Consider the following 14,753-nt stretch of genomic DNA (forward strand, 5'->3'; position numbering starts at 1 on the left):
ACCTCCGATGATGTAGCCCTCCCTCAGTACTGCATTGGAGTGTCAGCCTGGATTATGTACTGAAGTCTCTGGAGTTGGAGTTGGACTTGAACCCACAACGCCCTGACTCAAAGGGGGAAAGGGAAAACCATGACACCTATATATCAGATGAAGGACTTCAGCCTATTTGATCCCATCCTTCCAGAATACCAATCCTAGCATTTTCCTAGCACACAGCTAGTCCTTAAATGAGTCGTGTCCCAGCTTCACCCACCCTTCCTGAAAACTCTGTCAGCTATATTCCAGCTTTACACCCTCTATGTAAAGAAGTACTTCCTTGTGTTGGCCCTAAACTTGCCCTTCACATCCTGACCCTGTGCCCTCTTGTCCTCCTGCCCTGGGGTATCCGACAGTATTGTTCTATATTGTTTCCTGGGGTGAGAGCACTGTCCTATGAGCAGAGATTGAGTAGAATGGGCTGATAATATCTGTAGTTTAAAAGAATGAGATCTCATTGAAATGTACAAAATCCTTAGAGGCCTTGTCAGGGTAAATGCTGACAGGCTGTTTCCACTGGCTGGAGAGTTTGGAACTAGAGTCATAGTCTCAGGTTAAGAGGGTTGGCCATTTAAGACTGAGATAAAGAGAAATGTTTTCACTCAAAGGGTTGTTTATCTTTTGAATTCTCTACCCCAGAGGGCTGTGGATGCTCAGTCGTTGAGTATATTCAAGGCTGAGATAGATAGAATTTTGAACACTAAGACAATCAAGGGATATGGAGATAAGGTGTGAAAGTGGAGTTAATGTAGAAGTTCAGCCATGATCCTATTGAATAGTGGGGCAGGTTCGAGGGGCCATATGGTTCACTCCTGCTCCTATTTCTTCGATTCTTATTTTCCAGGTTTGTTTACTCTATCCCATTCAGTACCTTATACCCCTCCTGCCCTCGGGTATCTGACAGTATTGTTCTCTCTTGTTTCCTGGGATGAGAGCACTGTCCTATGAGCAGATTGAGTAGAATGGGCCTATAATATCTGGAGTTTAGAAGAATGAGATCTCATTGAAATGTATAAAATTCTTAGAGGCCTTGACAGGGTAAATGCTGACGGGCTGTTTCCCTTGGCTGGAAAGTCTAGAACGAAGGGTCATAGTCTCAGGTTAAGGAGACGGTCATTTAAGACTGAGATGAGAAGAAATTTCTTCACTCAAATGGTTGTGTATCTTATGAATTCTCTACCCCAGAGGACTGTGGCTGCTCAGTCATTGAGTATATTGATTTTTAGACACTAACAAGGTATATGGGGATAAGGCGGGAAAGTGGAATTGATGTAGAAATTCCTATTGAATAGTGGAGCAGGCTCGAGGGGCCATATGGCTTATTCATATTCCTATTTCTTCGGTTCTTATGTTCCAGGTTTGTTTACTCTATCCCATTCAGTACCTTATACCTCTCCTGCCCTGGGGTATCCAACAGTATTGCTCCAGGTGTATTTTCACTATCTTGCTCAGTATCCTATAGTTCTCATTAAGCACCCCTCCTTCTATTCTTCATCTGGTGAGTTTCTGGTTTTCTATAAGACATACAAAGATTAATGAAAACTGATGGAAATACACAGGCCAATGAGTACCCGAGACACACTTATTAAAGTTTCAGGTGTAAACCGTTTCTCAGAACAGGTGACCGAGTCGCATTTTTTCTCTTTTAGATTCTTGTGGGCCTGATGGTTCATTTTACCATTCTTCTCTTTGTAAATTCCATTTTCCTTCACAGTGGATCATTTATTTAATGAGCTCTATTTTCATGTGCACCCATCTGTTTTCAGCAGTGACCATTGTATCTGGCCTTGCTAATGAATGCTCTCGCTTTCCTTGCAGCTCCTATGGAGATCTCACTAACTGCACAGTCTTGATCGCTAGAAAGATGGACTGTTTTTGGCCAGACCAGGTGGTGGACAAATTCTTCATCACCATCCACAAGGAATACTTTGCAAACTGTTCCATCTCCGGGAGAGCCTTGGGAGATCCCCGAAACAACATCATGGGGCCCTTCATTGTGATCCCAATGATGATTACTCTGCTTATGACCGCACTTGTGGTGTGGAGAAGCAAACGGAATGAGGGCATTGTCTAAAAACTAATTTTACAACCCCTGCTATTGGGTTTGAGGACACTTATGGATTTTAGCTTTGATCTGGCAAAGCAATGTTACTGTTTCAACCAACTTTACATCGGAGAGGATGAACAGCAAATGCCTGAACTGCAGAGTCTGAAGTTGAACCAAACTCACTGTTGAATGGTTCTTTGGTGTCTAAACAGCAAGTGGAAAACTTAAGACATTCTAAGCACTCACTGGTCCTAATCCGGGACATTGCTTGTGTTTAACAAACCATTCTGCAACATTCTGTATTCTCTTTCAAACCTTAAAACTTGGGAAGAGTGACGTTTAAACCACCCGAACTGAGCCACTAAACACTTACGACAAAAGTGGCTATGATGTTGACAAATGTTCTAACGTTTGAGTTGGGTAACCATGCTGGTTTCTCAACTCATGTATGACTGAACTCCCATATGGAGATCATACCAGGTACTCAATGCATGTATGGACATCCATGTCATTTTTTGATTCTAAGTAATGCATTTGTATAAAACCCATTTGATACACATGAATTTTCCTTTTTGAATTGGCTAAACATTCTCAAGTAATAACTAACAAAATCAACCCAATAGTAATTATGGAACAAAAAGAATCAGAGGAGGCAAGGAAGCACCAAAACATTTTGCTTTAATCCAGAAGGTTTTCTAATCTTGTCAGTAGATTTTCATTATTTTGGATGTTAGAATAGCCCGAATACATCCAAACATGAGCAGTCTGCACTGCTTGCTGGAAACAAAACATTACATAGGGGGCTCCAATCCTGGACTGTCAAAGACAGAGAGGATGGGTGAGGTGCTGGTACGGTACTTAGTCATTCAAAGCAGGAACAGCCAAGCTTCCATTCCAATCTATGCTAAAATATCTGCTCTCGACCAGTTGCTTTCAGTGCCCTGGATCAAGGAGCAGAACATTGTACTTTTTGCTATTGACTATCCATCATCCCCGCTGGAAAGATGTCCATTTGAAGTCAGAATTGGGTTAGGCTGTGTCCGCTGTCAAATAGCCTCTAATACTCACTGTCTGGGATAACAGATAAAGAATGGAACTGTTTCCCAAAAAGATATAGCACCTCCAAGAGAGAAGGGGAGAGCAATGGCAGATAATTGGAAAGGAATATTTTTGTAAACATTGGTTCATTAAATAAAATGTACACCTGTCACACTGTGATTAAAGATACCGTAAATCAACATAATGCAATGGAACCTCCAAAATATTAAACAGGAAATAGCAGTAACAGACTGGAATAAAAACGAAAAATGCTATAAACACTCAGCAGGTCAGGCAGTAGCAGAACTGGAAGTTAGAGAATTAACAGTTTTTAAGCAGAGAGCCAGTGTGGTCGGGTGGAGGTGGGAGGGAGGCGGAGCGGATGGGAAGGAAAGATCAAAAGGCCGCATCTAATTGCAATACCAGGTTTCTGATTGGTACCCTTGGAGGACAAGTTCAGATTTATGATTGGTCCCTGTGGAGGACAAGACATACCCAGCAGTTTATCTGGAATGTGTAATTAGATCCTACCTGCCTAAGTAATCAATTCGTTTGCAATGTGCAATTCGAGCCATTCATTCTGTCTGCCAAGTTGCAGAGAACAGACAGGGCTCTCCCTCGTGGGTTATGACATTCTCCCCACCCCCCCCAACAAGTTCCTAACCACCTCCCCTCCCCCAAGTTTCTGGGTTTTTTTCCTTCCCCAACAAGTTCCTGACCTCCCCCTGCCTAAGTTCTTGACCACCTCCTCCTGTCCAAGTTCCTGACCATCCATCCCCTCGCCTTCCTGATCTTCTCCCCAACAAGTTCCTGACCTTCCGCCTCTCCCCCATGCATGTCTGGGTTACAGATTAACAGGTTTATTGGATATGAAGTGAATAGCGATAGTGTCATGACTTCTGGATAACGTCCAGTCCAATGATGTCACTTTCCACTCACCGGGCTTTCTGAAAACTCAACCGTGTTCATGGGGAGGAGAGGAAGAAGGTAGTGCAGGTGTGGGATTGGAAGGTGATCCGTCTTCTCTGGATCACGTTATAGCTCTCGCCCACCCCCACCTTTAGACTTGGATCACATTCCTCCCCTATCCCCCACTGTGTTCTTTGTGTTTTTTTACCCCTACCCGCAACCCCCCCCCAGTTCCTCACCTCCTCTCCCCCTCCCATCTCCTCTCACCCCTGATCTCTCTCTCTCTTGATCCTCTCTACCCCCTCCCACCAACGGATTTCCTGACCACCTCCACAGAGCCAAGGAAAGTGTGACCCATGGTGCAGGCTGTAACAATTGAGCACTTCGCATGTGCCGAAGACGATCTGATGCGCCTGCGCACAGTATACTGCAAAGGTATTTGTGCAAATAGTCACAGCAAGAACAAAAGGGAAGGTCTGTGGTAGAGTGGATGGCAGGAGTGATTAAATGCCAAATGGGATGATGGAGAAAGGCAAAAGGAGGTGTCAATGGGATAAGTAAACAAACAAAAAACATGTCCAGAGGAGGTGTAAATGGTTACTGCAGAATAGCAGAGGGGGAGGGAAGCATAGGAACTCTGGAAAAGCGAAGTGGGTTGCTGTTTTTGTTATGTTGATTGAGGGATAAATATTGGCCAGGACACTGGGCATAACTCCCCTGATCTTCTTCGAAATTGTCCTATGAGATCTCTTACATCCTACTTAAGAGAGCAGACTCTGTTTTACAGCTAACATATACCAAGTTTGAAGAAGTACAAGTAAATCACAGTTTCACCTGGAAGGAGTGTTTGGGGCCCCTGCAGGTTGGGAAGGTAGGAGGTGAAAGGGCAGGTCCTTCATCTCCTGGGCTGGCATGGGATGGTGCTGGAGGAAGGAGAGCAGGTGTTGGAGGTGATGAAAGATTGGGCCAGGGTGTTGGGGAGGGAACAGTCCCTTTGGAATGCTGAAAGGGGAGGGGAGGGTAAGATTGGAGGTGACAGAAATGGTGGAGTCTGCAGGATCACGTCATAGACTAGTAATTGCATATGCAGTATCATGTGTCATGGACTAGTAACTGGATACACAGTATCATTTGTTATGCACTAGCAACTGGACACTAATATATGTAACCTTGTACAGCCACCAGAGGGCTGATCCCCTGGAGTCCCAAGGGATCCCACAATCCCTTGGGAGCACAGGTACTTAGGGAGGCCTCACAGGCTGGAGAGGTACTCTGGAGCCCTGCAATAAAAGACTAAGGTCACAATTTACTTTGAGCTCACAGTATCCAGTCAGACTCTTTATTCATACATAACAACTGGCGATGAGATACAGATGACGAACCCAACGATGCATCCTGGAGAAATTCTCGGAGGGAGATGATTGGGAAACCTTCATGGAGCGACTTGACCAATACTTCGTTGCCAACGAGCTGGAAGGAGAAGCGAACACTGCCAAACGAAAGACGATTCTCCTCACCGTTTGCGGGGCACCAAGGTATGGCGTCATGAAAAATCTGCTTGCTCCAGTGAAACCCACACAGAAATCGTATGATGATTTATGCACACTGGTATGGGAGGATCTGCACCCGAAGGAAAGCATTTTGATGGCGAGGTACCAGTTCCAGGCCTATAAAAGATCTGAAGGCCAGGAAGTGGCGAGTTATGTCGCCAAGCTAAGACGCCTTGCAGGACATTGCGAATTTGAAGGACATTTGGAGCACATGCTCAGAGACTCTTTCGTACTTGGCATTGGCCATGAAATGATACTTCACAAACTTTTGACTGTAGAGACCCCAACCTTGAGTAAGGCCATAGCGATAGCCCAGGTGTTCATTGCCACCAGTGACAATACTAAGCAAATCTCTCAGCACACGAGTGCTGCTACAAGTACTGTGAACAAAGTGATGTTGTTTTCAAATCGCAATGTACAGGGCAGGTCACACATACCTGCAGCTGCATGTCCGCAGATGTCTCCGAGTCCACCATCAAGAGTGATGAATGCAAGGCCATTAACACCTTGTTGGTGCTGCGAGGGTGATAATCGTTTCCATTCATGCCGCTTCAAAGGGTACGTTTGCAAGGGCTGTGGAACAATGGGACACCTCCAACGTATGTGCAGGTGAGCTGCAAATCCTGTCAATCCTGCAAACCACCGTGTTGCAGAGGAGGTCAAATCCACGGCGGATCACGATGAACCAGAGCCTCAGACCGAGGAGGCAGAGGTATATGGGGTGCATACATTTACCACTAAGTGTCCCCTGATAATGCTGAAGATTGAACTAAATGGACTCCCGGTGTCAATGGAGCTGGACATGGACACGAGCCAGTCCATTATGAGCAAAAAGACTTTTGAAAAATTGAGGTGCAGCAAGGCCTCAATGCCAGTCTTGACTCCAATTTGTATGAAACTAAGAACATACATAAAGGAACTGATTCCTGTAATCGGCAGTGCTACTCTAAAGATCTCCTACAATGGAGCGGTGCACAAGCTACCACTCTGAGTGGTACTGGCCGATGATCCCACGCTGCTCGGCGGGAGCTGGCTGGGAAAGATACGCTGCAACTGGGACAACGTCCGAGCGCTCTCGCCCGCTGATGACACTTCGTGTGCCCAGATCTTAAACAAGTTCCCTTCGCTGTTCGAACTAGGCATCGGGAAGTTCCAAGAAGCAAAAGTGCAGATCCACCTAATTCCGGGGGTGCAACCCATCTATCACAAGGCGAGAGCAGTACTGTACATGATGAGAGAAAGGGTAGAGATCGAGCTGGACCGGCTGCAATGAGAGGGCATTGTTTCACCGACTGAATTCAATGAGTAGGCCAGTCCGATTGTTCCAGTCCTCAAGCGAGACAGCACCATCAGAATCTGTGGTGATTACAAAGTAACTATCAATCGTTTCTCCCTGCAGGGTCAATACCCACTACCAAAGACTGATGACCTTTTTGCTACGCTGGCGGGAGGAAAGACGTTCACGAAGCTGGACTTGACCTCAGCCTACATGACGCAGGAGCTGGAGGAATCATCGAACGGCCTCACCTGCATCAGCACGCACAAAGTCTCTTAATTTATAACAGATGCCCATTTGGAATTCGATCAGCCGCGGCGATATTCTAGAGAAACATGGAAAGCTTACTGAAGTCGGTCCCGTGCATGGTGGTCTTCCAGGACTACATCTTGGTTACAGGTCGGGACACAGTCGAGCATCTGCAGAACCTGGAGGAGGTTCTAAGTCGACTCAATCACGTGGGGCTCAGGTTGAAATGCTCAAAGTACATTTTCCTGGCGCCTGAAGTGGAATTCCTGGGGAGAAGAATCACGGCGGACGGTATCAGGCCCACCGATTCGAAGACGGAGGTAATCGAGAACGCACCGAGGGCACAGAATGTGATGAAGCTGCGGTCGTTTCTAGGACTCCTGAACTACTTTGGTAACTTCTTACCGGGTCTCAGCACATTGTTAGAACCACTGCACGCCTTGCTGCATAAAGGAGACGAATGGGTATGGGGCAAAAGCCAAGAAAATGCCTTTGTAAAAGCTAGAAAATTGTTATGCTCAAACCAATTGCTTGTGTTGTATGATCCATGTAAGCATTTGGTACTAGCATGTGATGTGCCGTCGTATGGCGTTGGGTGTGTATTGCAACAAGCTGGTGAATCTGGGAAATTGCAACTGGTTGCTTATGCATCCAGAAGTCTGTCTGAGGCTGAGAGCGCCTACAGCAGGATTGAAAAAGAAGCATTAGCGTGAGTCTATGGGGTAAAGAAAATGCATCAATATCTGTTTGGGCTAAAATTTGAATTGGAAACTGACCATAAGCCACTAATATCCCTGTTTTCGGAGAGTAAGGGGATAAATACTAATGCATCGGCCTGCATCCAGAAATGGGCACTCACGTCTGCATACAGCTAGGCCATCTGCCACAGGCCAGGCACAGAAAACTGCTGATGCTCTCAGTAGGCTGCTATTGCCCACCACGGGGGTGCAAATGGTGCAGCCCGCAGATTTAGTCATGGTTATGGAAGCATTTGAGAGTGAGCAATCACCTGACAGATTAGAACCTGGACAAGCCAGGGACCCTTACTGTCCCTAGTTAAAAATTGTGTGCTTCACGGGAGCTGATCCAGTGTCCCATTGGAAATGCAGGAAGAGATAAAGCCGTACCAGCGGCGCAAAGATGAAATATCTATACAGGCAGACTGCCTTCTGCAGGGAAATCGGATAGTGGTCCTTAAGAAAGGCAGAGACTCCTTCACCAATGACCTCCACAGTACCCACCCAGGCATTGTAATGATGAAAGCGATAGCCAGATCCCATGTGTGGTGGCCTGGTATCGATACGCACTCAGAGTCTTGCATGCACAGATGTAACAGTTTAAGCAGTTAAGCAATGCACCCAGGGAGGTGCCACTAAGTTTATGGTCTTGGCCCTCCAAACCATAGTCCAGAGTCCATGTCGACTATGCAGGCCTGTTTTTGGGTAAAATGTTTCTTGTGGTTGTAGATGCGTACTCCAAATGGATTGAATGTGAGATAATGTCGGCAAGCACGTCCGCTGCCACCACTGAAATCATGTGGGCCATGTTTGCCATGTACTGATTACCTGATGTCCTTGTGAGCGACAATGGGCCATGTTTTACCAGTGCCGAGTTCAAAGAGTTCATGACCAGTAACGGGATCAAACATGTTACATCTGCCCTGTTAACCCAGCATCCAATGGTCAGGCAGAGAGCAGTGCAAACTATCAAGCAGGGCTTGAAGATGGAAACTGAAGGCTCACTACAGACTCGCCTATCCCGAGTTCTGCTTAGCTACCGCACAAGACCCCACTCACTCACTGGGATCCCACCTGCTGAACTGCTCATGAAAAGAGCACTTAAGTCAAGGCTCTCGTTAGTTCACCCTGATCCAAATGAACAGGTAGAGAGCAGGCGGCTTCAACAAAGTACATATCATGATAGCGCAAATGTGTCACGCGAAATTGAAATCAACGATCCTGTATTTGTATTGAATTATGGACAACGTCCCACGTGGCTTCCTGGCACTAATGTGGCCAAAGAGGGGAGCAGGGTGTTTCGGTCAAACTTTCAAATGGACTCATTCACCGGAAACACTTCGACCAAATCAAACTCAGATTCACGGATTATCCTGAGCAACTCACTTTGGACCCTATCTTTTTTGACCCCCCCAACATACACACCAGTGGCAACCGACACTGCGGATGTCCACAAAGCAGAACTCATCACCCCCAGCAGGACTCTCCACACCAGGCAGCCCAGCAAGGCCAGCTGCACAGCAGCCCAGCGAGGGCCCAACAAACGATTCATGAAAACCAGCATTTGCACCGAGACGAGGGAAAGAAAGGCCCCAGATCGACTCACCTTGTAACTAGCTACACTGTTGACTTTGGGGTGGGGGGGGTGGAGTGTTGTTATGTATGTAAACTTGTATATACCTTGTACAGCCACCAGAGGGCTCATCTCCTGAAGTCCCAAAGGATTCCACAATCCCTTGGGAGCACAGGTGCTTAAGGAGGCCTCAAAGGCTGGAGATGCACTCTGGAGACCTGCAATAAAAGACTACGGTCACTTTACTTTGAACTCACAGTATCCAGTCAGACTCTTTATTCATATACAACAGACACAGCATCACATCATCGACAATTAACTGAACATGCAGTATCATGTGTCATGCACTATAGCTGGTCATGCAGTATTATGTGTGATGCACTACAGCTGGACATGTATCATACGTCATGCACTATAGCTGGACATGTAGTATGCGTTATGCACTATAGCTGGACATGTGTCATGCACTATAACTAGACATGCAGTATCATGTGTCATGCACTATAGCTGGACAAGCACTATCATGTAACTCGTAAGTGGACACGCAGTATCATGAGAGCACTATCACTTCTAAGTTCCCCTCCAAGTCGCACATCATCCTGACTAGGAAATATATCACTGTTCCTTCATCGTCGCTGGGTCAAGATCCTGGAACTCCCTCCTGAACAGCACTGAGGGAGTACCTTCACCACATGGACTGCAGCGGTTCACCACTAGCTTCTCAAAGACAATTAGGGATGGGCAATAAATGCTGGCCTTGTAACTAGACATGCACTATCACATCATGGACTCATAAGTGGACACAGTATCATGCGTCATGGACTGATAACTAGACATGCAGTACTACCTGTCATGGACTACAAATGGGACATGGAGTATCACGTCATGGACTAGTAACGGGACATGCAGTAACACATGTCATGGACTAGTAATGGGACATACAATATCATGTCATGAACTAGTAATGGGACATGCAGTATACATGTCATGGACTGTTAACAGGACATGCAGTATCATGTGTCATCAACTATAACTGGACATGCAGTATCATGTGTCATAGACTATAAATGGACATGCAGTATCAAGTGTCATAGACTATAAATGGACATGCAGTATCAAGTGTCATGGACTTGTAACGTGACATGCTGCATCACGTGTAATGGACTCATAACTGGTAAGACATCATGTGTCATAGACTAGTAACTGGACATACAGCATCACAGTCATGGACTAGTGACTGGACACTCGGTATCATTTGTCATGAACTCATAACTGGACATGCATTATCTTGTGTTACTGATTACCTAGTATCACGTTACAGACTAATGACTGGGCATGCAGTATCATATGTCAGGGACAAGTAAGTGTGCATGCTGTATCATATGTCATGGATTGGTAACTGGACATGTAGTATATGTCTTGGACTGTTGACTGGCCATGTAGTGTCATGTGTTTTTTCTTTATTCATTGTTGGGATATGGATGTCGGCTGCAAGGCTGTCATTTATTGCCCATCTGCATTTGCCCTCGAGAAGGTGTTGGTGGGCCACCTTCTTGAACCGCTGCAGTCAATGTGACGTAGGTGCTCCCACAGCGCTGTTAGATAGGGAGTTCCAGGACTTTGACCCAGTGACGATGAAGGCAATATATGTCCAGGTCAGGATGACGTGCGACTTGGAGGGGAACATGGAGGTGATGGCACCCCATGCATCTACTGCTCTGATCCTTTTAAGTGATAGAGTTTGGTGGTTTGGAAGATCTCGTCAAAGAAGCCTTGTTGTGTTGTTGCAGTGCATCCTGAGAGATACTGAGTACCCAGTCACTAGTCCATGACTGTGATGCTGTATGTCCAGTAGATAATACACACTGCAACCATTGTGCACTGGTGGTGGATGGGCTGCTGATCAAGCGGGCTGTTTTTTCCTGGATGGTGGTGAGCTTATTGAGTTTTAGCTAGTTTCTCTACATTGGTCATGAACCTTCAGTGATCTGTGCACGAGATCTTTTTCTTTCTCAACCTCTTTCAGCAGTTTTCTGCAAATGATATGTATATTGTGTTGACCCTACATGCATTACACTTCATTTTCCTAAATTAAACACCATTTGCCATTATGTACGCCACTCCCCTAGCATAGCAAAATTCGTTTTGATTTGATTGCACTCCTCACGTCTACTTATGTGGTGCGAATTATACTTGGCCCTTATCAGTCCAAGCCTGTATGTTGTCCAGGACTTGCTGCATGCGGACATGGACTATTTATTATCTGAGGAGTTAGGAATAGAGCTGAACACCGTGCAATCATCAGCGAATAGCCCCACTTCATATCTTGTGACGGAGGGAAGGTCATGGATGAAGCAGCTGAAGATTGTTGGGTCTAGGATGCTGTCCTCAGGAATTCCTGCGCCAATGTCCTGGGACAGAGATGATTGTCCATATTATCAGGTAGATGCAAGTGTTGTAGCTGTACTGGAACAGCTTGGCTAGAGGCAGAGTTCTGGAGCCAAGGTCTTCAGCACTACAGCTGGGATGTTGTGTGAACCTGTAGCCTTTGCTGTGCCCTGTGCACTTATCTGTTTCTTGACATCACATGGAACGAATCCAATTGGCTTAAGACTGGTATCTGTGATGGTGAGGACATCAAGAGGAGGCCGAGAAGGATCATCCACTTGGCAATTCTGACTGAAGGTGGTTGCGAACACTTGAGGATGGGGATAGTCATGGAGTCTCGTCTTACCATTAGTTGCTTCATTATCCACCACCATTCACGACTGAATGTGGCAGAACTGTAGATTTGATCCATTGGTTGTGGGATCGCTTAGCTCGGTCTACTGCATGTTGCTTCCCCTGTTTAGCATGCATGTAGTCTGTGTTGCAGCTTCACCAAGTTGGCATCTCATTTTCAGGTACGTCTTGTGCTACCCTTGGAATGCTCTTCTACTCTCATCATTGAACCAGGGTTGGGCACCTGGCTTGATGGTAATGAAGGAATATGCAATATTAGTGTTTCCTTCTTGAAATGACTATATCAGGCCCAGTGTTTAAGCGAGGTGATGTATTCCACAACCTAGCCACTGTCTGTAATATCAGGACCGTACATGAAGTGCTCAGAACACATCTATGTGCCTGACCTGTTGGTCTATAGCTTGGAAGAACAAGAATGGTTTGAGCCTGATACATCATGCTGCATCATCTTGGGATACTGCTATGTGTGCAGGGGTGACACGTTACATGTTAGATGACGAATAAGCAGAATGCATGATGAAACTGTACTGAAGAACAGGTCTGTGTCATGTACAGTCACACTGACAAGGATACAACATGACATGGTAAATGTGGTTCATGGGAGTGAGAATACTTATCTTATCACAACCAATTTGAACACGTTCACTCATGGTGTGCATCAATGTCCCATAAGGAAACCAACCTCCTGCATACAAATGAATGAAACAAATAGGATATTGATGAAACACACTAGTACCTATCGGGGGATGGAAATTCAAGCAGAGAAAGATATAAAATTGGAAATTCCAAAATTAAGGTAGATTCCCCCAAGTTGACACTAAAATTAGAACAATTAATGCCCATGAAAAAGGATCTTCTGATTATTATCCACAACATGGTTAACAGTAAGAGAATACTGGAGGATCATTTAAGTTTAGGGGATGACTTTTTGATATATGGTACTACTTGGGAAGAAATAGGCACTCAGTCTTGCTTGCCATTCAATGCACAATGATAGTCATAATATTTTTGCTGATAAGTTATGAAAAATAAATGGGCAGAAATTTGCGTGACAATAGATCGAGATAGATACCATGATGCTGATGAAATAATGTTTAGAGTTGGCCATAAATACCTCCAGACCAACAAGGGGGGCAGCTATCAGGAAATGGTTAATGAGATGGTACTGCTATTGATTTTTAACTTTTGAAGCGTAGCTGATCTCACTAGTGGTTTGATTATCCTTTTGATATAAACAGGCTTTGTAACTAACTTGTAACACACCCTTGAGTGTTTAGAAACTCAAATGGTTGTGTAGACCACATGGCTATTCATCTTTCAACTTCATAGGGACGCAGGATCTATGCTGGTGAGATGTAGGTGACAGGAAAGAGTTGTATTGATCAGACATAAACTGTTGCATGCGAAGGCAACCTTGGAAGGCTACATCTATCAAAGGGATATAATCTAGGATGATCACCGATGTTAGGAGGCCTTTGTTAGTTTGAGTTTCTGTAACTGTCGCTGCCTAAAGATTTGATTGAGATCAATCAGGAAGTGTAAAATTAAAGTTATTGGTAAGGGACATGAAAGGAAGAATAGGTAATGCTGAAACATAACAGAATTGAAAAAAAGAGCAAAAGAGTGGTTGCTGGGGAGTTTTCTCAGAATTTGATGCGGTCTGATCAGCCTTGAAAATCCTTGTGCTCAAAACTGTTAATGTGTATGTATTCTCCGGTGAACTCGCAAAGTTTTGCCGTAAATGCTGCTGTGAGTGTATGTTTAACTATTGTCAATAAAAGTTATCATATACTTAATAAATCTGTGGATAGCTACCTGTAATACTGTGAAATCTATCATTTTGAGGAGTAATTTATAAGCAAGAACATCCATCCTCTAACAGCTGTTTCTTGACCAGTCTGTGGGACAGCTCTCAACTTTGATAGCAATCCCCAAACATTAGTGACATATTTGTAGGATCACCTGGGCTGGGTGTGCCTTCATTGCATCCTGGTTTGATGCCCAGGTCACAGCCAAGTGGTCTGTCTATTATTCCATTTGTTATTATTCCATTTAAAAAACAGTTTGATATAATGGAGTGGCTTGCAAGGCCATTTCAAAAGGAAGGTAAGAGTCAACCACATTGGTTTGGGACTGGAGTCATATATAGGCCAAACGAAGCAAGAAAGGTTTGCATGCCTTCAGGACATTAGTGAACCAGTTGGATTTTTATGATAAGCTGATAGCTTCCTGGTTATTTTACTGATACCAGCTTTTTATTCCAGATTTATTTAGTTTAAAAAGAACTGAATTCATATTCCAAACTGCCATGATGAGATTTGAACTTGCGTTCGTTCTCTGGATTACTAGACCAGTACTAGTAACTGGACTTGCAGCATCACATGTTGTAACTTGAAATTTAGCAGCACGTGTCATGGACTAGAAATGCAACATGCAATATCATTGGAGATGTTTTAACCCATGTTACTGTATGTCTTAGTCTATATTGAATGTTTTACATCCAATATTGGAGGTGTTTGTTTAGAGCATACACTGGAGTTGTTTTACGACGTACATTGGTGTTATACATTGTATATTGAATGTGCAATTAGTGTGG

The 14,753-nt window shown here is 44.8% G+C and overlaps 1 protein-coding gene across 1 annotated transcript in view; it reads left to right on the forward strand.

Annotated features, from left to right (window-relative positions):
- The window catches only part of ramp1 (receptor activity modifying protein 1), a 49,299-nt gene extending 35,195 nt beyond the window's left edge, over positions 1–14,104 (forward strand). Inside the window, exon 3 of the mRNA XM_070876098.1 lies at positions 1,855–14,104. Coding sequence (XP_070732199.1) covers positions 1,855–2,110 — 256 coding nt within the window. The 3' untranslated portion in view covers positions 2,111–14,104. The remainder of the gene's footprint in view (positions 1–1,854) is intronic.
- Positions 14,105–14,753: the final 649 nt, after the last annotated feature.

Source organism: Pristiophorus japonicus, chromosome 3 (assembly GCF_044704955.1).
Source record: "Pristiophorus japonicus isolate sPriJap1 chromosome 3, sPriJap1.hap1, whole genome shotgun sequence".
Classification (NCBI taxonomy): domain Eukaryota; kingdom Metazoa; phylum Chordata; class Chondrichthyes; family Pristiophoridae; genus Pristiophorus; species Pristiophorus japonicus.